We start from the raw sequence: 22,229 nt of genomic DNA on the forward strand, positions 1-22,229 counted from the left end.
GATAATTTAAGAAAACCTTTTAAAAATAAAATATTTAAAAACCGATATGAGATCAATAATGTTAGCCAAGTACAATAAATTTTGTGATATTAATTGGTAATCGATACTATTATAAATGAGTTAAGATTACCTTAATTCCTAAAGCATTTTTTATATGATGTATATAATTTAAAAAAGTTTTACACAAATTCTAAATCGCATAAATGACCTTCAGGTTGAAGTAAGATATGAAAACTTGGCGTGCCCCGTATTTAAATCATATAGTTTAAAACAGGAAAAAGCTACATTTTTTATGGGCCCAATGTAAAATTTGAAATTTCACTACGGACCGCGCACGCGCGTAGCTAAATTTCGAACTTATATATCTTGTCTCCTCTGTATTACCTGGAAATCACCACATAGAGATTAGGCAAAGTGAAATCTCTTTTTTTATGAGTTTTTTTATTTTCTCTGCAAGTAAAGTTTGATTGTTGTAAGCCGGATTGAAAAGCTTCGCAGGTCGTTTCTGGCCCACAGGCTGCCTGTTGCATATTCGTAGTCTAAAGCTTATTTTATAAAAATGTAAATTGTACTTACTAAATGAAAGGATTAACAAATATATATTGTATATATGTATATTGTATAATCAAATTTTTTATTTTATTCAAGATATGTAAACGACGGGAGCCTGGGGGGGGAGGGGGCACGCCAAGTTTTTATAACTTACTTCGACCTGAAGGTCATTTATGCGATTTAGAATTTGTGTAAAACTTTTTTAAATTATATACATCATATAAAAAATGCTTTAGGAATTAAAGTAATCTTAACTCATTTAGTATCGATTACCAATTAATATCACATAATTTATTGTACTTGGCTAATAGTATTGATCTCATATCGGTTTTTAAATATTTTATTTTTATCACTTTTAGCTTTTTTGATTTTTTTTATGTACTTGGCGTATTTTTTTACCTTTATAAGGTTTTTTTTAGGGGATCTCACTGCTTTTTGTAAAAATTTATATTATTTCTGCAGAAAATATATGTTAGATTTTTCAAAGATATTTTTTTATGTACTTGACGCATTATTTTTTACCTTTATAAGGTTGTTTCTAGAGGGATATTACCACCTTTTTGTAAAAAATTATATTATTTTTGCAAAAAATATATATGCATTTTTAAAAATCTTTACTAAGGGTAAGTCGCGTATTTTTACAAGGTTTCATTTTCTAGATATTAGAATTCTCTCCCAAGGGGTGGTTTTTGAATATTGTTATAATACGATAAATTAGTCTCCTTAGAAGTCTTATCTAACGGCACAGTTTTTATATTTTTGTGATACCATTTTCGAGATAGATTAGATTTTATCCCCAAGAGGTTTTTGAAAATTGTTATGCGATAAATTAATCTCTCACACGTATACACACACATATATACATATCACACGTATGCACACACATGTACATAAATGGTTTTGTCTTTTAAAGCATTTTTGCACACTAAAGCGAATAATCATATATGCGCGGTATGAACGCAGCTTGAGGAATAAAATCGCTTTAAATGTGTGCGTGTGAAGATACGTTCATGAGTCTGAACCTTATTATGAAGGAAAATGAAAAATGTCACAATTCTGACATGCGATTAACATTTCTCGGGAGTGACTGCACCGATTTTATTCAAACTGGTCACAATCGAAAGTTTGTATTCACATTATATGAGAAAAATGCCGTTAGATTTTTAATTACGGCTTTAGTTTTTGAAATATTTCAATCGAAAGTTTATTTGACGTCAATTTGACCTAAAATTCCGGATATGCTACTTGGTAGCGCCGCGTCGAGAACAGTGACTCTCAATGCTCGGATCCAATTTTTTATCAGTTCTTTATGTACTTGGCGTCGCGACACTACCGCGTCGCTTGATACATACATGATATGTAAACTGTGCAGTAAAATTTGTACGAACATTGGGTGTTAACAATTTTCTATTAATGATATACGTTCAATTTTCGGATGCTCAGTTTCGCTTAGTTTAGCTTTTCCGAAGTTATAAAGAATACTTTACATTTCCTATTAGAATTACATTATAACATTATAAATTCTTTGTATTGCTTTTAATATAAAGTAGTACAAACAGAAAAGGCAAAAAAGATAGAAATTACGAAGTAAAAATTGCTAATTAAGTTGTGTACGTAGAAGTAAAAGAATAATCTGTTATACGACAGAGAAATAAAATTTTGTATTGCCTATTGATTTAAGATTACTATTTTACAAATTAGATTTTTACAAATAAAAGTCATTTTTCATTGCTCACACATATTAATCCTTTATTCTAAATATTCTACAATAATATTCTATTAATATAAAATATGCGTATTTTAACGATTGATATAATTGATTCAGATGATATCCTATTGATTTTTTACAATGTTTTTTACATAATTATTTTAATAGTGTATATTATAACGTGATAAATATAACGCCATAAGTATGAAAAATATGAGTCAAGATGTGATAACATATGTATCGTTATATAAACATGATATGATTTTTCGTAAAACTATATTTTTTATAAAAAAGCTCAGTCTTTTTTATAGATGCTAATCTTTGTAGATTATCGTTTTATAAAAAGTTTACCTTCTACAAAAATGCTAAATTTATGAAAAGCTTACAAAATATAATTATATATGTATATAACATATACATATAAAAATTATATTACATATAAAATATATAAACATGTAAAATATGTACATATATATTTATAAATTTATTATATATATTATTTCATTATATATATATATATATATATATATATATATAATATGTATAACAATATATAAATATATGTATGTGTATGCATTTTACAAACTTTTTGTAAATTACTTATAGTATAATTTTACTCTAAAAATTTTGAGAATTATAGCATATTATTATTGCATAATAATATATTCCTATCATTTTTTTTATTAAAAACGTTATTTTACTTTTCTAATCCATATATGTATATATTACTAATCCCATGAAATGTGTCGGCACAAATTATTGATTCTTACCGAATATAATATATTCATCCAAATATAATGAAAAAATGACAGTATAAACAAATATAAGACTGTATCGATCATGAATGATAATAGGTTAACATAATTTTAAATTATAGATATATCTATATTTATATCTAAATTATAGTTATATCAAAGATTTAGAAACTTAATTTTAACAAGTAATTTTAACAAAAAGTAAGTCATGTGTAAATCTATGTAAAAAATTTAAAGCTTCTAAATTGAGAATATATAAACATATTTAAAATATACTATCAACGAATTACAATAATTTTAGAAATTGAATTACAATAATTTTAGAAATTGAAATCTACGTCCTGCAATAGATACGGTTTTACATTTGTTTTATATTTGTTGATTGTTGTCATTTAATTTTTTTTTAGAGAGTCATATTTATAAAATGTACTTTTTGTACATACACAAATTAATACTAATTATTTATAAAAGGTCTGACAAATTTTTTTTATTTAGATCAAAACTAAGACGGAAAGTTTATGGAAAGATATCGAATTTTTTACCGTTTCCTTGATACTATTTTTCATCATTAATTCAAACAAAAGCGTAGATCATTTGATCTAAATGATTCAGTCACATTATTATTAAAATATTAATAAGTATTGTGTTCCTAATTTCTTGCCTTCCAAAATAAAACATATAATCTTTGTGCGAAACTAGAAATTATTCGTTAGTCATATACACATTTTGTGCTACATTGAAGTAACCAATGTACTCTGTTTCATTCGGCGTGACATCGTTCATAAACTGGCCGGCTGCTTCACAATTGGAGAAACTGTGAAATTTGTAAAGACTACTTGTCACATGTAAAATCTGCAAAACATAAAGCTTATGACATATAAATATTTCGTGATGTATTATTGAAAATGAAGTATTAACGTTGTCAATAATGTTACAATAGTCGAGATAACGAGCACAAAATTTTACAATATGATATATTAATTCACTTAACATGGATAACGGAGATTTTAAAAATGCATGTAAATGAGAATTAATCGGAAATATAAAAGCAGAAAAAATAAAAACAAAACCAGAATTTGTAATTTAATAATGTCCATTTAAAAATAAAAATTAACAATGATTTAAAAATAACGCTTTTTCATATGTAACAAGTAACTTACAGGCCCCTCATTTCTCAACTGTCCCAATTCATTGATTGGAAGGTTGGTTAATGCACCAACAGTTATTAGATTTCTCTTCAATTCATGACATTTTAACCATCTGTTAAAATCTAGTAATGTAGGAAATCTTTCCGGATAATTTTCTGGTGTAATAAGTTGCATCACTCGTCCTCCATTTGTCATAAGCACGCCACCTAGAGCTAAAATATGAAAAATTTATTTATTTATAGATGAAATATTATCAAACAATTTCATTATAGTTCATTAATCTGTTTATTTCATTAATCAAACTGTACTCTCATATAGATAATTTTTTACCAATTGCATTATCGTCATAATAATAATTGAGACAACATTGTATTAATGTTATGATATCATCACTCGTTCTGCGACCTTTAGCGCGCACTTCAATCACGTTTCCTGGTCTGCCTTCACTGAAAAAGAAGTTGCCCAACATAGAACATTTCATTTTATTGGGATTGTTGGTGGTTTTCAATATTCTTTCCCCAGTATTAGCTTCCTCATAAACGATACAACTATTATTCATAACATTTCCAGGTGGTGAGATTTTTGCGTTAATAGTAAGCTATAACAGAAATGGGTTTTTATAATGAAAGAGAGAGAGAGAGAGAGAGAGAGAGAGAGAGAGAGAGAGAGAGATAAATATCATAAGTTAGCGCTATTAAAATTAGTGATAAATATAATTACATTAATATTTATAGCAAGATATATCATAAAATTAAAGCAATAAATATTTTGCACATTCTATTTCTTTTAAAGAAGCCAATATATTCCCTTTGTGTGAAAATTATCGATAATACATACATGACCGTTGGCAGGCATAGATTCCTTCGCGGCATAACCTGCTCCAATGACAAAGAAATTGGAGCAATATTCTAATAATAGACGTCGAATATTATATATAGAATTTATTAATGGGACGGGCACTAAGTTAACTAATTTCCCCACTAGGAAAACAGATGGGTTACCAGATAATCCTATTAAAATGTAAATGTATTATATTTAGAACACTGAAAGTCAAGAATGTTTATTATTATTATTCTTACCAACTGCGGCAAGATTGTATGGCGGTCGCCTTAGACAAGGACAGCTAGCTATCTCAATTTCAAATTCATTGAATAATTGATGCAGTGCAACGTATAGAACTATATTATTACGTATAAAGATATAAATTCGTTAAATATATAAAATATTACATATTTAAATTGAATAATGAATTTCATAAACGTACCATTTTTTATGTGTTCGAGAGAAAATGGATATAACGGGTAGCACGTTGATGACATGACATCTTGACCTTCATCTTCAGGATCTATAATGGCATCACCATTCGGTACATTTCCATCTTGATTTTCACCTTCATTAAAATGGTTTGGTATAATATTATTTTCAACTTCCATGTGATTATCTCCTCCAATGACATTGTTTGGTTCAATATCATCTTCGTTTTCGAGATGATTATTTTCTCTAAAAGCGTCACCGTTTGGTATAATATCATTTTCCATTTCCATATGATTATCTCTTCCAATGGCATTATCGTTCGGTAGAATATCATTTCCATTTTCGTGATGATTATTTCTCCTAATGGGGACAGGATGCGGAATGGGCTCCATGATGCTCGAATTAATATAAACGCGATATGATAACTATAAAATTATTAAAAATTGTTAAAAAGATTATCAAATTACAAAGAGAGTAAAACGTATAAAGCTATATTATTTCGTATTTTTAAAGGTAAAAGGATATTATATTAATTTTGTATTATAATATACATTCAGAAACGCGCACAAAATTATATGATTTGAATAGGCAAATCCGCTAATAACAAAGAAAGTTCGCTTATTACGTAGATTAAATAGATCATTTTTTTAATTAAATATTATTTTTGTTTTAAAAAAATATATATTTTTAGATTAATCGATTGCTTGCATCTTTTATATTGCATATATGTTAAAATAATATCGTTAAATGATTAAAAATTTGCGAGATATTATATAATCATATATTGCGCACATCTTCTAATACGAACAAATACACAACATATATACTTCTCTCTCTAAATATGATGTAGATATTATATAATCAGACTTACGCAAAATTTATGGTGCTTAGTTCGAGATATTAATTAATATTATCGTCGAAACTACGTTTCTCCTTTCATAGATCGCTAGGTATGAGTAACTACACGGAACGTTTCAAGAAGAACGGTCGTCTTAAATGTAACAGAAAACAGAAGGAGTAAACAAAATATTAGATTAGCTGTTACAATGATAAGTAAGACAAAGGTTAAAACAATTTTGAATTCATTCCACAACAAACTGAAATATAAATTCTTATAATTTATTCTTCAAATAAAAAGAGATTATTTGGACGAGATGTTAAATTCATAAACTTTTTTTTGCTTTAAGAGCTTGAAATTTGACTTCAAGTTATTAACGCTTCTCCCAAAACTTAAAATGGTTTATTACCTGGTGAAATCGTTATCTTTTAATGTGTTAATACTTTATATATAATTTTTACATGATATATATATATGTACATATAAATAATATTTATATAATATTTAAATAATATTTATATGTACAAAATATGTTTAATTATTTTTACTACATATACACAAAATTTTTTTGTAAATTATTATGCAAAGCTGTTATGCAAAAAAGCTAAAATTACTTAAAAAATTTACTTAATACTTAATAAATAATACTTAATAAATTTTAAAATATACCTTTTAGTATACTTTTAGTGAAGTTAAAATATCTAATAGAGTTTTGAAAATAACATGTTTGGAGCTTTTAGAAACGTAAATATAACAAATTTTAAGAGTGTAGCGTATATTATACATATAATCTTAAGCACATTTTTTAAAAGAAAAAACTCAAAACATACATTAAATGCTGAGCACAAAGTATGATTAATTAGCTATGCCTAAAAGATACTGTGATGATAATATTTATTTACGTGAAATATAAAATATACTATTATTATCTTACAGATATTCATCTATGTCTTAATTTATATATATATATATATAATATGTATTCCAAGAGTCCAATTATTTCATGCATGACTAACGCCAAAAATTTTCATGTAATTTTGTACCATATCATATTGAAATGCAGAAACTTTTGTTCGAATATGGAATTAGGAAATAAGTAGTCCTTCACTTCTAATACTACAAAAGTTAGAGGAGGAACATTTTTAATGAAATATAAGAAAAAGAGAAAAAGAAAGAGATGACACGCAGCAAAATTTTTCTTGACTACACTTAAGATTTTTTTTTAGAAATCCTTTTACGCTTGATAGAAAATTAGTTTTATTGGAAATCTTCAAAACGTTATCGTCTTTTCCGACTTCTATTTATACATACATGATATGTAAATTATGCAGTAAAATTTGTGCGAGAATCTGGTGTTAGCAACTTTCTTTTAACATACGTTCAATTTCCGGATGCTCAGTTCCGCTTTTCCCGAGTTACAAAGAATACTTTACTTCTAAACTTTATAATTCTTATCAAAATTGTAGAAACATTATGACGGTGTTGCTTTTAATATAAAGTAGTACAAACAGAAAAGGCGTAAAAGATAGAAATTGTGAAATAAATATTGCTAATTATGTCGTATACGTAGAAGTAAAGGTGTAATCTGTTATACGACAGAGAAATAAGGTTTTGTATTGCCTATAGTTTTATTTAAGATTACTATTTTACAAATTAGATCTTTAGAAATAAAAGTCATTTTTCATTGCTCACACATATTAATCCTTTATTCTAAATATTCTACAATAATATTCTATTAATATAAAATATGCGTATTTTAACGATTGATATAATTGATTCAGATGATATCCTATTGATTTTTTACAATATTTTTTACATAATTATTTTAATAGTGTATATTATAACGTGATAAATATAACGCCATAAGTATGAAAAATATGAGTCAAGATGTGATAACATATGTATCGTTATATAAACATGATATGGTTTTTCGTAAAACTATATTTTTTATAAAAAAGCTCAGTCTTTTCTATAGATGCTAATCTTTGTAGATTATCGTTTTATAAAAAGTTTACCTTCTACAAAAATGCTAAATTTATGAAAAGCTTACGAAATATAATTATATATGTATATAACATATACATATAAAAATTATATTATATATAAAATATATAAACATGTAAAATATGTACATATATATTTATAAATTTATTATATATATCATTTCATTATATATATATATATATATATATATATATATATATATATAATATGTATAACAATATATAAATATATGTATGTGTATGCATTTCACAAACTTTTTGTAAATTACTTATAGTATAATTTTACTCTAAAAATTTTGAGAGTTATAGCATATTATTATTGCATAATAATATATTCCTATCATTTTTTTTATTAAAAACGTTATTTTACTTTTCTAATCCATATATGTATATATTAATAATCCCATGAAATATGTCGGCACAAATTATTGATTCTTACCGAATATAATATATTCATCCAAATATAATGAAAAAATGACAGTATAAACAAATATAATACTGTATCGATCATGAATGATAATAGGTTAACATAATTTTAAATTATAGATATATCTATATTTATAGATATATCTATATTTATATCTAAATTATAGTTATATCAAAGATTTAGAAACTTAATTTTAACAAGTAATTTAAACAAAAAGTAAGTCATGTGTAAATCTATGTAAAAAATTTAAAGCTTCTAAATTGAGAATATATAAACATATTTAAAATATACTATCAACGATTTACAATAATTTTAGAAATTGAAATCTACGTCCTGCAATAGATACGGTTTTATATTTGTTTTATATTTGTTGATTGTTGTCATTTAATTTTTTTTTAGAGAGTCATATTTATCAAAATGTACTTTTTGTACATACACAAATCAATACTAGTTGTTTATAAAAGAAGTCTAACAAATTTTTTTTATCTAGACAAAGACTAAGACGGAAAGTTTATGGAAAGATAACATCGAATATTTTAACGTTTCCTTGATACTATTTTTCATCGTTAATTAAAATAAAAACATAGATCATTTGATCTAAATAATTCAGTCACATTATTATTAAAATATTAGTAAGTATTGTGTTCCTAATTTCTTGCCTTCCAAAATAAAACATATAATCTTTGTGCGAAACTAGAAATTATTCGACAGTCATATACACTTTTTGTGCTACATTGAAGTAACCAATGTACTCTGTTTCATTCGGCGTGACATCGTTCATAAACTGGCCGGCTGCTTCACAATTGGAGAAACTGTGAAATTTGTAAAGACTACTTGTCACATGTAAAATCTGCAAAACATAAAGCTTATGACATATAAATATTTCGTGATGTATTATTGAAAATGAAGTATTAACGTTATCAATAATGTTACAATAGTCGAGATAACGAGCACAAAATTTTACAATATGATATATTAATTCACTTAACATGGATAACGGAGATTTTAAAAATGCATGTAAATGAGAATTAATCGGAAATATAAAAGCAGAAAAAATAAAAACAAAACCAGAATTTGTAATTTAATAATGTCGATTTAAAAATAAAAATTTAATTTAATAATGTCGATTTAAAAATAAAAATTAACAATGATTTAAAAATAACGCTTGTTCATATGTAACAAGTAACTTACAGGCCCCTCATTTCTCAACTGTCCCAAATAATAGATTGGAAGGTTGATTAATGCACCAACAGTTATTAGATTTCTTTTCAATTCATGACATTTTAACCATCTGTTAAAATCTAGTAATGTAGGAAATCTTTCCGGATAATTTTCTGGTGTAATAAGTTGCATCACTCGTCCTCCATTTGTCATAAGCACGCCACCTAGAGCTAAAATATGAAAAATTTATTTATAGATGAAATATTATCAAACAATTTCATTATAGTTCATTAATCTGTTTATTTCATTAATCAAACTGTACTCTCATATAGAAAATTTTTTACCAATTGTTTTATCGTCATAATAATGATTGAGACAATATTGTATTAATGTTATGATATCATGACTCGATCTGCGACCTTTAGCGCGCACTTCAATCACGTTTCCTGGTCTGCCTTCACTGAAAAAGAAGTTGCCCAACATAGAACATTTCATTTTATTGGGATTGTTGGTGGTTTTCAATATTCTTTCCCCAGTATTAGCTTCCTCATAAACGATACAACTATTATTCGTAACATTTCCAGGTGAGGAGACTTTTGCGTTAATAGTAAGCTATAACAGAAATGGGTTTTTATAATGAAAGAGAGAGAGAGAGAGAGAGAGAGAGAGAGAGAGAGAGAGAGATAAATATCATAAGTTAGCGCTATTAAAATTAGTGATAAATATAATTACATTAATATTTATAGCAAGATATATCATAAAATTAAAGCAATAAATATTTTGCACATTCTATTTCTTTTAAAGAAGCCAATATATTCCCTTTGTGTGAAAATTATCGATAATACATACATGACCGTTGGCAGGCATAGATTCCTTCGCGGCATAACCTGCTCCAATGACAAAGAAATTGGAGCAATATTCTGATAATAGACGTCGAATATTATATATAGAATTTATTAATGGGACGCGCACTAAGTTAGCTAATTTCCCCACTAGGAAAACAGATGGGTTACCAGATAGGCCTATTAAAATGTAAATGTATTATATTTAGAACACTGAAAGTCAAGAATGTTTATTATTATTATTCTTACCAGCTGCGGCAAGATTGTATGGCGGTCGCTTTAGACAAGGACAGCTAGCTATCTTAATTTCAAATTCATTGAATAATTGATGCAGTCCAACGTATAGAACTATATTATTACGTAAAGACAAATATATAAAATATTACATATTTAAATTGAATAATGAATTTCATATACGTACCATTTTTTATGTGTTCGAGAGAAAATGGATCTAACAGGAAGCACGTTGATGACATGACATCTTGACCTTCACCTTCAGGATCTATAATGGCATCACCATTCGGTACATTTCCATCTTGATTTTCACCTTCATTAAAATGGTTTGGTATAATATTATTTTCAACTTCCATGTGATTATCTCCTCCAATGACATTGTTTGGTTCAATATCATCTTCGTTTTCGAGATGATTATTTTCTCTAAAAGCGTCACCGTTTGGTATTATATCATTTTCAATTTCTATATGATTATCTCTTCCAATAGCATTATCGTTCGGTCGAATATCATTTCCATCTTCGTGATGATCATTTCTCCTAATGGGGACAGGATGCGGAATGGGCCCCATGATGCTCGATTTAATATGAACGCGATATTATGAGATAACTATGAAATTATTAAAAATTGTTGAAATGGTTATCAAATTACAGACAAAGAGAGTAAAATGTATAATGCTATATTATTTCGTATTTTTAAAGGTAAAAAGATATTATATTAATTTTGTATTATAATATACATTCAGAAACGCGCACAAAATTATATGATTTGAATAGGCAAATCCGCTAATAACAAAGAAAGTTCGCTTATTACGTAGATTAAATAGATCATTTTTTTAATTAAACATTATTTTTGTTTTAAAAAATATATATTTTTAGATTAATCGATTCCTTGCATCTTTTATATTGCATATATGTTAAAATAATATCGTTAAATGATTAAAAATTTGCGAGATATTATATAATCATATATTGCGCACATCTTCTAATACGAACAAATACACAACATATATACTTCTCTCTCTAAATATGATGTAGATATTATATAATCAGACTTACGCAAAATTTATGGTGCTTAGTTCGAGATATTAATTAATATTATCGTCGAAACCACGTTTATCCTTTCATAGATTGCTAGGTATGAGTAACTACACAGAACGTTTCAAGAAGAACTGTCGTCTTAAATGTAACAGAAAACAGAAGGAGTAAACAAAATATTAGATTAGCTGTTACAATGATAAGTAAGATAAAGGTTAAATCAATTTTGAATTCTTTCCACAACAAACTGAAATATAAATTCTTATAATTTATTCTTCAAATAAAAAGAGATGATTTGGACGAGATGTTAAATTCATAAACTTTTTTTTGCTTTACGAGCTTGAAATTTGACTTCAAGTTATTAACGCTTCTCCCAAAACTTAAAATGGTTTATTACCTGGTGAAATCGTTATCTTTTAATGTGTTAATACTTTATATATAATTTTTACATGATATATATATATGTACATATAAATAATATTTATATAATATTTAAATAATATTTATATGTACAAAATATGTTTAATTATTTTTACTACATATACACAAAATTTTTTTTGTAAATTATTATGCAAAGCTGTTATGCAAAAAAGCTAAAATTACTTAAAAAATTTACTTAATACTTAATAAATAATACTTAATAAATTTTAAAATATACCTTTTAGTATACTTTTAGTGAAGTTAAAATATCTAATAGAGTTTTGGAAATAACATGTTTGGAGCTTTTAGAAACGTAAATATAACAAATTTTAAGAGTGTAGCGTATATTATACATATAATCTTAAGCACATTTTTTAAAAGAAAAACTCAAAACATACATTAAATGCTGAGCACAAAGTATGATTAATTAGCTATGCCTAAAAGATACTGTGATGATAATATTTATTTACGTGAAATATAAAATGTACTATTATTATCTTACAGATAGTCATCTATGTCTTAATTTATATATATATATATATGTATATATATATATATATATATATATATATATATATATATATAATATGTATTCCAAGAGTCCAATTATTTCATACATGACTAACGCCAAAAATTTTCATGTAATTTTGTACCATATCATATTGAAATGCAGAAACTTTTGTTCGAATATGGAATTAGGAAATAAGTAGTCCTTCACTTCTAATACTACAAAAGTTAGAGGAGGATCATTTTTAATGAAATATAAGAAAAAGAGAAAAAGAAAGATATGACACGCAGCAAAATTTTTCTTGACTACACTTAAGATTTTTTTTTAGAAATCCTTTTACGCTTGATAGAAAATTAGTTTTATTGGAAATCTTCAAAACGTTCTCGTCTTTTCCGACTTCTATTTATACATACATGATATGTAAATTATGCAGTAAAATTTGTGCGAGAATCTGGTGTTAGCAATTTTCTTTTAACGTACGTTCAATTTCCGGATGCTCAGTTCCGCTTTTCCCAAGTTACAAAGAATACTTTACTTCTAAACTTTATAATTCTTATCAAAATTGTAGAAACATTATGACGGTGTTGCTTTTAATATAAAGTAGTACAAACAGAAAAGGCGTAAAAGATAGAAATTGTGAAATAAATATTGCTAATTATGTCGTATACGTAGAAGTAAAGGTGTAATCTGTTATACGACAGAGAAATAAGGTTTTGTATTGCCTATAGTTTTATTTAAGATTACTATTTTACAAATTAGATCTTTAGAAATAAAAGTCATTTTTCATTGCTCACACATATTAATCCTTTATTCTAAATATTCTACAATAATATTCTATTAATATAAAATATGCGTATTTTAACGATTGATATAATTGATTCAGATGATATCCTATTGATTTTTTACAGTATTTTTTACATAATTATTTTAATAGTGTATATTATAACGTGATAAATATAACGCCATAAGTATGAAAAATATGAGTCAAGATGTGATAACATATGTATCGTTATATAAACATGATATGGTTTTTCGTAAAACTATATTTTTTATAAAAAAGCTCAGTCTTTTTTATAGATGCTAATCTTTGTAGATTATCGTTTTATAAAAAGTTTACCTTCTACAAAAATGCTAAATTTATGAAAAGCTTACGAAATATAATTATATATGTATATAACATATACATATAAAAATTATATTACATATAAAATATATAAACATGTAAAATATATAAACATGCAAAATATGTACATATATATTTATAAATTTATTATATATATTATTTCATTATATATATATATATATATATATATATATATATAATATGTATAACAATATATAAATATATGTATGTGTATGCATTTCACAAACTTTTTGTAAGTTACTTATAGTATAATTTTACTCTAAAAATTTTGAGAGTTATAGCATATTATTATTGCATAATAATATATTCCTATCATTTTTTTTATTAAAAACGTTATTTTACTTTTCTAATCCATATATGTATATATTACTAATCCCATGAAATATGTCGGCACAAATTATTGATTCTTACCGAATATAATATATTCATCCAAATATAATGAAAAAATGACAGTATAAACAAATATAATACTGTATCGATCATGAATGATAATAGGTTAACATAATTTTAAATTATAGATATATCTATATTTATAGATATATCTATATTTATATCTAAATTATATTTATATCAAAGATTTAGAAACTTAATTTTAACAAGTAATTTAAACAAAAAGTAAGTCATGTGTAAATCTATGTAAAAAATTTAAAGCTTCTAAATTGAGAATATATAAACATATTTAAAATATACTATCAACGATTTACAATAATTTTAGAAATTGAAATCTACGTCCTGCAATAGATACGGTTTTATATTTGTTTTATATTTGTTGATTGTTGTCATTTAATTTTTTTTTAGAGAGTCATATTTATCAAAATGTACTTTTTGTACATACACAAATCAATACTAGTTGTTTATAAAAGAAGTCTAACAAATTTTTTTTATCTAGACAAAGACTAAGACGGAAAGTTTATGGAAAGATAACATCGAACATTTTAACGTTTCCTTGATAGTATTTTTCATCGTTAATTAAAATAAAAACATAAATCATTTGATCTAAATAATTCAGTCACATTATTATTAAAATATTAATAAGTATTGTGTTCCTAATTTCTTGCCTTCCAAAATAAAACATATAATCTTTGTGCGAAACTAGAAATTATTCGTCAGTCATATACACTTTTTGTGCTACATTGAAGTAACCAATGTACTCTGTTTCATTCGGCGTGACATCGTTCATAAACTGGCCGGCTGCTTCACAATTGGAGAAACTGTGAAATTTGTAAGGACTACTTGTCACATGTAAAATCTGCAAAACATAAAGCTTATGACATATAAGTATTTCGTGATGTATTATTGAAAATGAAGTATTAACGTTGTCAATAATGTTACAATAGTCGAGATAACGAGCACAAAATTTTACAATATGATATATTAATTCACTTAACATGGATAACGGAGATTTTAAAAATGCATGTAAATGAGAATTAATCAGAAATATAAAAGCAGAAAAAATAAAAACACAACCAGAATTTGTAATTTAATAATGTCCATTTAAAAATAAGAATTAACAATGATTTAAAAATAACGCTTGTTCATATGTAACAAGTAACTTACAGGCCCCTTATTTCTCAACTGTCCCAAATAATTGATTGGAAGGTTGGTTAATGCACCAACAGTTATTAGATTTCTTTTCAATTCATGACATTTTAACCATCTGTTAAAATCTAGTAATGTAGGAAATCTTTCCGGATAATTTTCTGGTGTAATAAGTTGCATCACTCGTCCTCCATTTGTCATAAGCACGCCACCTAGAGCTAAAATATGAAAAATTTATTTATTTATAGATGAAATATTATTATCAAACAATTTCATTATAGTTCATTAATCTTTTTATTTCATTAATCAAACTGTACTCTCATATAGATAATTTTTTACCAATTGTATTATCGTCATAATAATGATTGAGACAATATTGTATTAATGTTATGATATCATGACTCGTTCTGCGACCTTTAGCGCGCACTTCAATCACGTTTCCTGTTCTGCCTTCACTGAAAAAGAAGTTGCCCAACATAGAACATTTCATTTTATTAGGATTGTTGATGGTTTTCAATATTCTTTCCCCAGTGTTAGCTTCCTCATAAACGATACAACTATTATTAAAAACATTTCCAGGTAAGGATATTTTTGCGTTAATAGTAAGCTATAACAGAAATGGGTTTTTATAATGAAAGAGAGAGAGAGAGAGAGAGAGGGAGAGAAATATCATAAGTTAGCGCTATTAAAATTAGTGATAAATATAATTACATTAATATTTATAGCAAGATATATCATAAAATTAAAGCAATAAATATTTTGCACATTCTATTTCTTTTAAAGAAGCCAATATATTCCCTTTGTGTGAAAATTATCGATAATACATACATGACCGTTGGCAGGCATAGATTCCTTCGCGGCATAACCTGCTCCAATGACAAAGAAATTGGAGCAATATTCTGATAATAGACGTCGAATATTATATATAGAATTTATTAATGGGACGCGCACTATGTTAGCTAATTTCCCCACTAGGAAAACAGATGGGTTACCAGATAGTCCTATTAAAATGTAAATGTATTATATTTAGAACACTGAAAGTCAAGAATGTTTATTATTATTATTCTTACCAGCTGCGGCAAGATTGTATGGCGGTCGCTTTAGACAAGGACAGCTAGCTATCTTAATTTCAAATTCATTGAATAATTGATGCAGTCCAACGTATAGAACTATATTATTACGTATAAAGACAAATATATAAAATATTACATGTTTAAATTGAATAATGAATTTCATATACGTACCATTTTTTATGTGTTCGAGAGAAAATGGATCTAACAGGAAGCACGTTGATGACATGACATCTTGACCTTCACCTTCAGGATCTATAATGGCATCACCATTCGGTACATTTCCATCTTGATTTTCACCTTCATTAAAATGGTTTGGTATAATATTATTTTCAACTTCCATGTGATTATCTCCTCCAATGACATTGTTTGGTTCAATATCATCTTCGTTTTCGAGATGATTATTTTCTCTAAAAGCGTCACCGTTTGGTATTATATCATTTTCAATTTCCATATGATTATCTCTTCCAATTTCAATAAAATTATCGATTCCAATTTCAATAAAATTATCGATTCCAATTTCAATAAAATTATTTATTCCAATGGCATTATCGTTCGGTCGAATATCATTTCCATCTTCGTGATGATCATTTCTCCTAATGGGGACAGGATGCGGAATGGGCCCCATGATGCTCGATTTAATATGAACGCGATATTATGAGATAACTATGAAATTATTAAAAATTGTTGAAATGTTTATCAAATTACAGACAAAGAGAGTAAAATGTATAATGCTATATTATTTCGTATTTTTAAAGGTAAAAGGATATTATATTAATTTTGTATTATAATATACATTCAGAAACGCGCACAAAATTATATGATTTGAATAGGCAAATCCGTTAATAACAAAGAAAGTTCGCTTATTACGTAGATTAAATAGATCATTTTTTAAATTAAATATTATTTTTGTTTTAAAAAAATATATATTTTTAGATTAATCGATTGCTTGCATCTTTTATATTGCATATATGTTAAAATAATATCGTTAAATGATTAATAATTTGCGAGATGTTATATAATCATATATTGCGCACATCTTCTAATACGAACAAATACACAACATATATACTTCTCTCTCTAAATATGATGTAGATATTATATAATCAGACTTACGCAAAATTTATGGTGTTTAGTTCGAGATATTAATTAATATTATCGTCGAAACCACGTTTATCCTTTCATAGATCGCAGATATAAGTAACTACACGGAGCGTTTCAAGAAGAACTGTCGTCTTAAATGTAACAGAAAACAGAAGGAGTAAACAAAATATAAGATTAGCACAATAACAAGTCAATATGAGGTGAAAGAGGTTTTGAATTCACCAGCAAATTTGAATGTAAATTCTTATAATATATTATTCTTATCGTATTCTTCAAATAAAAAGATTGTTTGAACGCGTAATTAAATTCATAAAATTTCTTTTACTTTGTGGATTTGAAATTTAAATTTGTGTTAAAATGTGTTCTTGCGCAATTTAAAGAATTTATTGTGGAATCAATATTTCTTTAATATGTTAAAACTTTTTTTTTATGTATGTAAAATATTTGTTATATATATATATATATATATATATATATATATATATATATATTTAATCTTTTCTGCATAAGCTATGGAATACACGCGTCACAAATGTTTAGCACGACATATAATTTTTACTGCGAAAAGAAGTGATGATACCATTTGTTTATGTTAAATATAGAGCGTACTTATTTTCTTTTCTTACAAAAATTCATCTATATTCAAATGTAATAAAAAAATTAGAGTATGAATATTATCGATTATGAATAGTAATGAGTTAATATGATTTTGTTAAATTGTAAATACATTTTAAATTTATAAATTAGTATAATCACATAAATTGTTTTTTATGTGATAAAAATATGATAAATAATAATTTAAAAGAGAGATAAATCACATAAATTCCATAAAAAATTTGTATTTTCTTTAATTGACTACATAAAACTAAAATATTATCGGCAAAAAATGTTACAATAATATAAAATTGTGATTTAATAAATTGTAGTGAATACAGTTTTATATATTTATTTATATTACTTAATTCATGCCAATTAAATATAATACATATTTACCTAAATATATATTTTTTGTGCATGTATATTAATATTAATTGTTTATCAAAGAAGTCTAACAAATCTTTTCCACCGTAGAAAAAGTAAGGGAGAAAGTATTCAGATAGATATATCGAACTTTTTAACGTTTATATGATTTCTTCTTCATTGTCAGTCACGGTAAAAACGTAGACTTATTTGAACTATGTGGTTCAGTATGAAAATATTAATAAGTATTGCAGTTTGTTGCATTTCAAAATAAAAGTGATAATTCTTGTACAATGGTAAAGATTTATATAAGATATCTCAAGATAATATCTTTATGGCATGCACGAAAATATCATGTGAACATCTCTTGATACATAACGCATTAATAGAAAGAACTTGATTTTACATCAAGCATAGAAATATTTATGTTCATATTATATTCGTAAAAAATATTGATATTTCACTACATTGAAGTAACCAATGTACTCTGTCTCATTCGGCGTAACATCGTTGATGAATTAGCCTGCCGCTTCATAATTAGAGAAACTGTTAAACTTGTAAAGGCTAATTGTCAACAACTGCAACATATGAAGCTTATAAATGTTTTGTGACATTATCGGCGTGAAAAATGATATAACACTACTAATAATTTTACAATTGCCAAAGCTAACAAGCATAAAATTCTCAAATATATCAAATTACTAACACATAACGGATATATAACAAAACGTTTATAAACGCAAATTAATCAGAAAAAAACTCAATTTCTAATTTAATAACGATTTTTTTGAAAGTAAGAAATTTAAAAGCAATGATTTAAGAAGTAATGTTTATGAACAAGTAATTTACAGGTCCATTATGCGCTCGTAATTCTCGAATTGGAATGTTGCCTATTGCGTCAACAGCTATTAGATCCATGCAGTACAATTCGTAGCATTATTTCCATGTGAAAAAATTTGCGAAATCATGTATCCTCTCCGTATAATTTTCTGCTGTAATATGTTGCACCACACGTTCTCCATTCATCAGTAGTACACTGAAGAGAAAAATAACTATTGTTTATAAGGATTGTAACGAAATGTTAATTTAAAATATTTGCTCACATCCCATTTATTTGAGAAAATAATCGCGCAAAATAACTAATACTCGTGGCAAAATGTGATTATTCATCAATGACGAGAAAAATAACGAAGTATGTAATAGAGTTTGTATTTAATTACACATAACTAATTTCAATAACTTTTAGATATGTTAGGTACTTCGACATGGTCAATTACTTACTTTGTTTTATTTAAAAAGTTATTAAAAAAACTAGAAGAGGACGAGAATAATCTTCGATGCACGCCTTTTGTATATATATTTAATTTAAGAATTCAAAATTTTAGATTAAATATATGGTCGCATATTTGAGATTACAATTCTTCTTTAAACTTTATAAAAGATATACAGAAGATTGTGGTACATGCTTTTTAAAAAAATTTTAAGAAATATTTGTTTGTTTTCAAACAAAAAATGTTGCAATATAATTAAATTTAAAAAATATATTTAAATTAATTTAAATCATGTAATAAGTAATAAATATAATTCCCTAATATATATTAATACACATTTATTATGTTACATTATATATTCTTTGTATTCTCTGTTTAAATTTGTATTACCTATTTATATATATGATCTATAGCAGGTGCGAAACTTTTAATTTTTAGATTATACACACACACACACACACACATATATATATATATATTGTTGCGCCCGGGGCGAGGACTTCGAGATATATCGAAGACGCGCACTAAGAGAACAGCTGTCGCGGATCGCGTTAAATAAATAAACACTTTTTGAGAACACACAGGAACTTTAATGCGAACACAGAACACACACGAACAACAGATTAATACAACGGATTAATAACACAATAATGGCTCGTATGAAAACGCGTCCGGACAGCTTGACAACTGTCTTTCGACTCAGCTGACCATCGTTGTTTATAAACATTCTTCTCTACGGGATCCGGACAACGGCAGGATCATAACGACTCGGGCGCGACATTATCACTATATATATATACAGGGTGTTGAAAAAAAAGGGTCACATATTTTGATAGCAGGTAGTATTGATCAAAACAAGAAGAAAAGGTCTAATTAACATGGGTCCAAAGACTAATATCTTTAAAGATACAAGCTATTTTGTTATTTGAGCTCTTTGTCATTTTCTTATTAGTCGTGTCATCTTTAGAATGTAATGAACAAAGGAGTAGGGGAGAGTGGGGTACAATGAGGATATCTTTTTTCTAGGTGCCTTAAAAAATAAAAAATAAACAAAGAGAGATAAAGAAACAATTTTTATTTTAATATGAAATGTAATCATTTATCTTCCATAAAAAAATTGAAGTAAAGAAACTGAATGTATGATAACAAAATGGAAGAAGATAAATGATTACATTTCATATTAAAATAAAAATTGTTTCTTTATCTCTCTTTGTTTATTTTTTATTTTTTAAGGCACCTAGAAAAAAGATATCCCCATTGTACCCCACTCTCCCCTACTCCTTTGTTCATTACATTCTAAAGATGACACGACTAATAAGAAAATGACAAAGAGCTCAAATAACAAAATAGCTTGTATCTTTGAAGATATTCTTAGGACCCATGTTAATTAGACCTTTTCTTCTTGTTTTGATCAATACTACCTGCTATCAAAATATGTGACCCTTTTTTTTCAACACCCTGTATATATATAATATGTATTCCAAAAGTCCCATTATTTCATGCATGACTAACGCCAAAAATTTTCATATAATTTTGTACCATATCATATTGAAAAGCAGAAACTTTTGTTCGAATATGGAATTAGAAAATAAGTAGTTCTTCTCTTCTAATACTACAAAAGTTAGAGGAGGAACATTTTTAATGAAATATAAGAAAAAGAGAAAAAGAAAGAGATGACACGCAGCAAAATTTTTCTTGACTACACTTAAGATTTTTTTTTAGAAATCTTTTTACGCTTGATAGAAAATTAGTTTTATTGGAAATCTTCAAAACGTTCTCGTCTTTTCCGACTTCTATTTATACATACATGATATGTAAACTGTGCAGTAAAATTTGTACCGGAATCGGGTGTTAGCAATTTCCTTTTAATGATATACGTTCAATTTCCGGATGCTCAGTTTCGCCTCTCCCGAGTTACAAAGAATACTTTACTTCTAAACTTTATATTTCTTATCAAAATTGTAGAAACATTATGACGGTGAATTCTTTGTATTGTTTTTAATATAAAGAAGTCCAAACAGAAGAAGATAGAAATTACGAAGTAAATATTGCTAATTAATTCGTGTACATAGAAATAAAGAAATAATCTGTTACACGACAGAGAAATAAAGTTTTGTATTGCTATAGCTTGATTTAAGATTACTATTTTACAAATTAGATCTTTACAAATAAAAGTCATTTTTCATTGCTCACACATATTAATCTTTTATTCTAAATTTTCTACAATAATATTCTATTAATATAAAATATGCGTAT

The 22,229-nt window shown here is 26.1% G+C and overlaps 3 protein-coding genes and 1 long non-coding RNA gene across 4 annotated transcripts; all 4 read right to left on the reverse strand.

Annotated features, from left to right (window-relative positions):
• Positions 1-3,568: 3,568 nt before the first annotated feature.
• LOC145960675 (beta-keto L-gulonate decarboxylase-like) lies at positions 3,569-6,358 on the reverse strand. The gene is made up of 7 exons (XM_083080295.1): positions 6,289-6,358; positions 5,428-5,842; positions 5,243-5,341; positions 5,001-5,173; positions 4,494-4,761; positions 4,176-4,375; positions 3,569-3,867 (listed from the first exon to the last, which is right to left on the reverse strand). Exons 2-7 carry the CDS (start codon positions 5,807-5,809, stop codon positions 3,718-3,720), a joined length of 1,272 nt encoding a protein of 423 aa, XP_082936421.1. The 5' UTR covers positions 5,810-5,842; positions 6,289-6,358; the 3' UTR covers positions 3,569-3,717.
• Positions 6,359-9,258: 2,900 nt separating this feature from the next.
• On the reverse strand, positions 9,259-12,068 carry LOC145960583 (beta-keto L-gulonate decarboxylase-like). The gene is made up of 7 exons (XM_083080161.1): positions 11,979-12,068; positions 11,110-11,529; positions 10,938-11,036; positions 10,696-10,868; positions 10,191-10,458; positions 9,877-10,076; positions 9,259-9,535 (listed from the first exon to the last, which is right to left on the reverse strand). The coding sequence occupies exons 2-7, from the start codon at positions 11,489-11,491 to the stop codon at positions 9,386-9,388; spliced, it is 1,272 nt and encodes a 423-aa protein (XP_082936287.1). The 5' UTR covers positions 11,492-11,529; positions 11,979-12,068; the 3' UTR covers positions 9,259-9,385.
• A 2,965-nt stretch (positions 12,069-15,033) lies between these two features.
• LOC145960685 (beta-keto L-gulonate decarboxylase-like) lies at positions 15,034-17,188 on the reverse strand. Its single transcript, XM_083080303.1, has 6 exons — positions 16,813-17,188; positions 16,639-16,737; positions 16,397-16,569; positions 15,908-16,175; positions 15,587-15,786; positions 15,034-15,278 (listed from the first exon to the last, which is right to left on the reverse strand). The coding sequence occupies exons 1-6, from the start codon at positions 17,090-17,092 to the stop codon at positions 15,129-15,131; spliced, it is 1,170 nt and encodes a 389-aa protein (XP_082936429.1). The 5' UTR covers positions 17,093-17,188; the 3' UTR covers positions 15,034-15,128.
• A 1,857-nt stretch (positions 17,189-19,045) lies between these two features.
• On the reverse strand, positions 19,046-20,509 carry LOC145961119 (uncharacterized). Its single transcript, XR_014435563.1, has 3 exons — positions 20,364-20,509; positions 19,552-19,738; positions 19,046-19,280 (listed from the first exon to the last, which is right to left on the reverse strand). It is a non-coding gene; the product is annotated as an uncharacterized LOC145961119 (long non-coding RNA).
• Positions 20,510-22,229: the final 1,720 nt, after the last annotated feature.

The sequence above is a fragment of the Camponotus vicinus genome, unplaced genomic scaffold (genome assembly GCF_025532165.1).
Source record: "Camponotus vicinus isolate PSW18456_S1 unplaced genomic scaffold, iyCamVici1.0 SCAF_10, whole genome shotgun sequence".
Lineage (NCBI taxonomy): Eukaryota > Metazoa > Arthropoda > Insecta > Hymenoptera > Formicidae > Camponotus > Camponotus vicinus.

Excerpts from the sequence above, each read along its gene's own strand:
- LOC145960583 (XM_083080161.1), bottom strand. The coding sequence starts at position 11,491 with ATGGGGCCCATTCCGCATCCTGTCCCCATTAGGAGAAATGATCATCAC. Across the intron at positions 10,459-10,695 it reads CTATGCCTGCCAACGGTCAT|CTTACTATTAACGCAAAAGT; the intron begins GTATGTATTATC and ends TTTCTGTTATAG. Across the intron at positions 9,536-9,876 it reads AGTTGAGAAATGAGGGGCCT|ATTTTACATGTGACAAGTAG; the intron begins GTAAGTTACTTG and ends TATGTTTTGCAG.
- LOC145960675 (XM_083080295.1), bottom strand. The coding sequence starts at position 5,809 with ATGGAGCCCATTCCGCATCCTGTCCCCATTAGGAGAAATAATCATCAC. Across the intron at positions 5,174-5,242 it reads ATACAATCTTGCCGCAGTTG|GATTATCTGGTAACCCATCT; the intron begins GTAAGAATAATA and ends ACATTTTAATAG. Across the intron at positions 3,868-4,175 it reads AGTTGAGAAATGAGGGGCCT|ATTTTACATGTGACAAGTAG; the intron begins GTAAGTTACTTG and ends TATGTTTTGCAG.
- LOC145960685 (XM_083080303.1), bottom strand. The coding sequence starts at position 17,092 with ATGGAAATTGAAAATGATATAATACCAAACGGTGACGCTTTTAGAGAA. Across the intron at positions 16,570-16,638 it reads ATACAATCTTGCCGCAGCTG|GACTATCTGGTAACCCATCT; the intron begins GTAAGAATAATA and ends ACATTTTAATAG. Across the intron at positions 16,176-16,396 it reads CTATGCCTGCCAACGGTCAT|CTTACTATTAACGCAAAAAT; the intron begins GTATGTATTATC and ends TTTCTGTTATAG.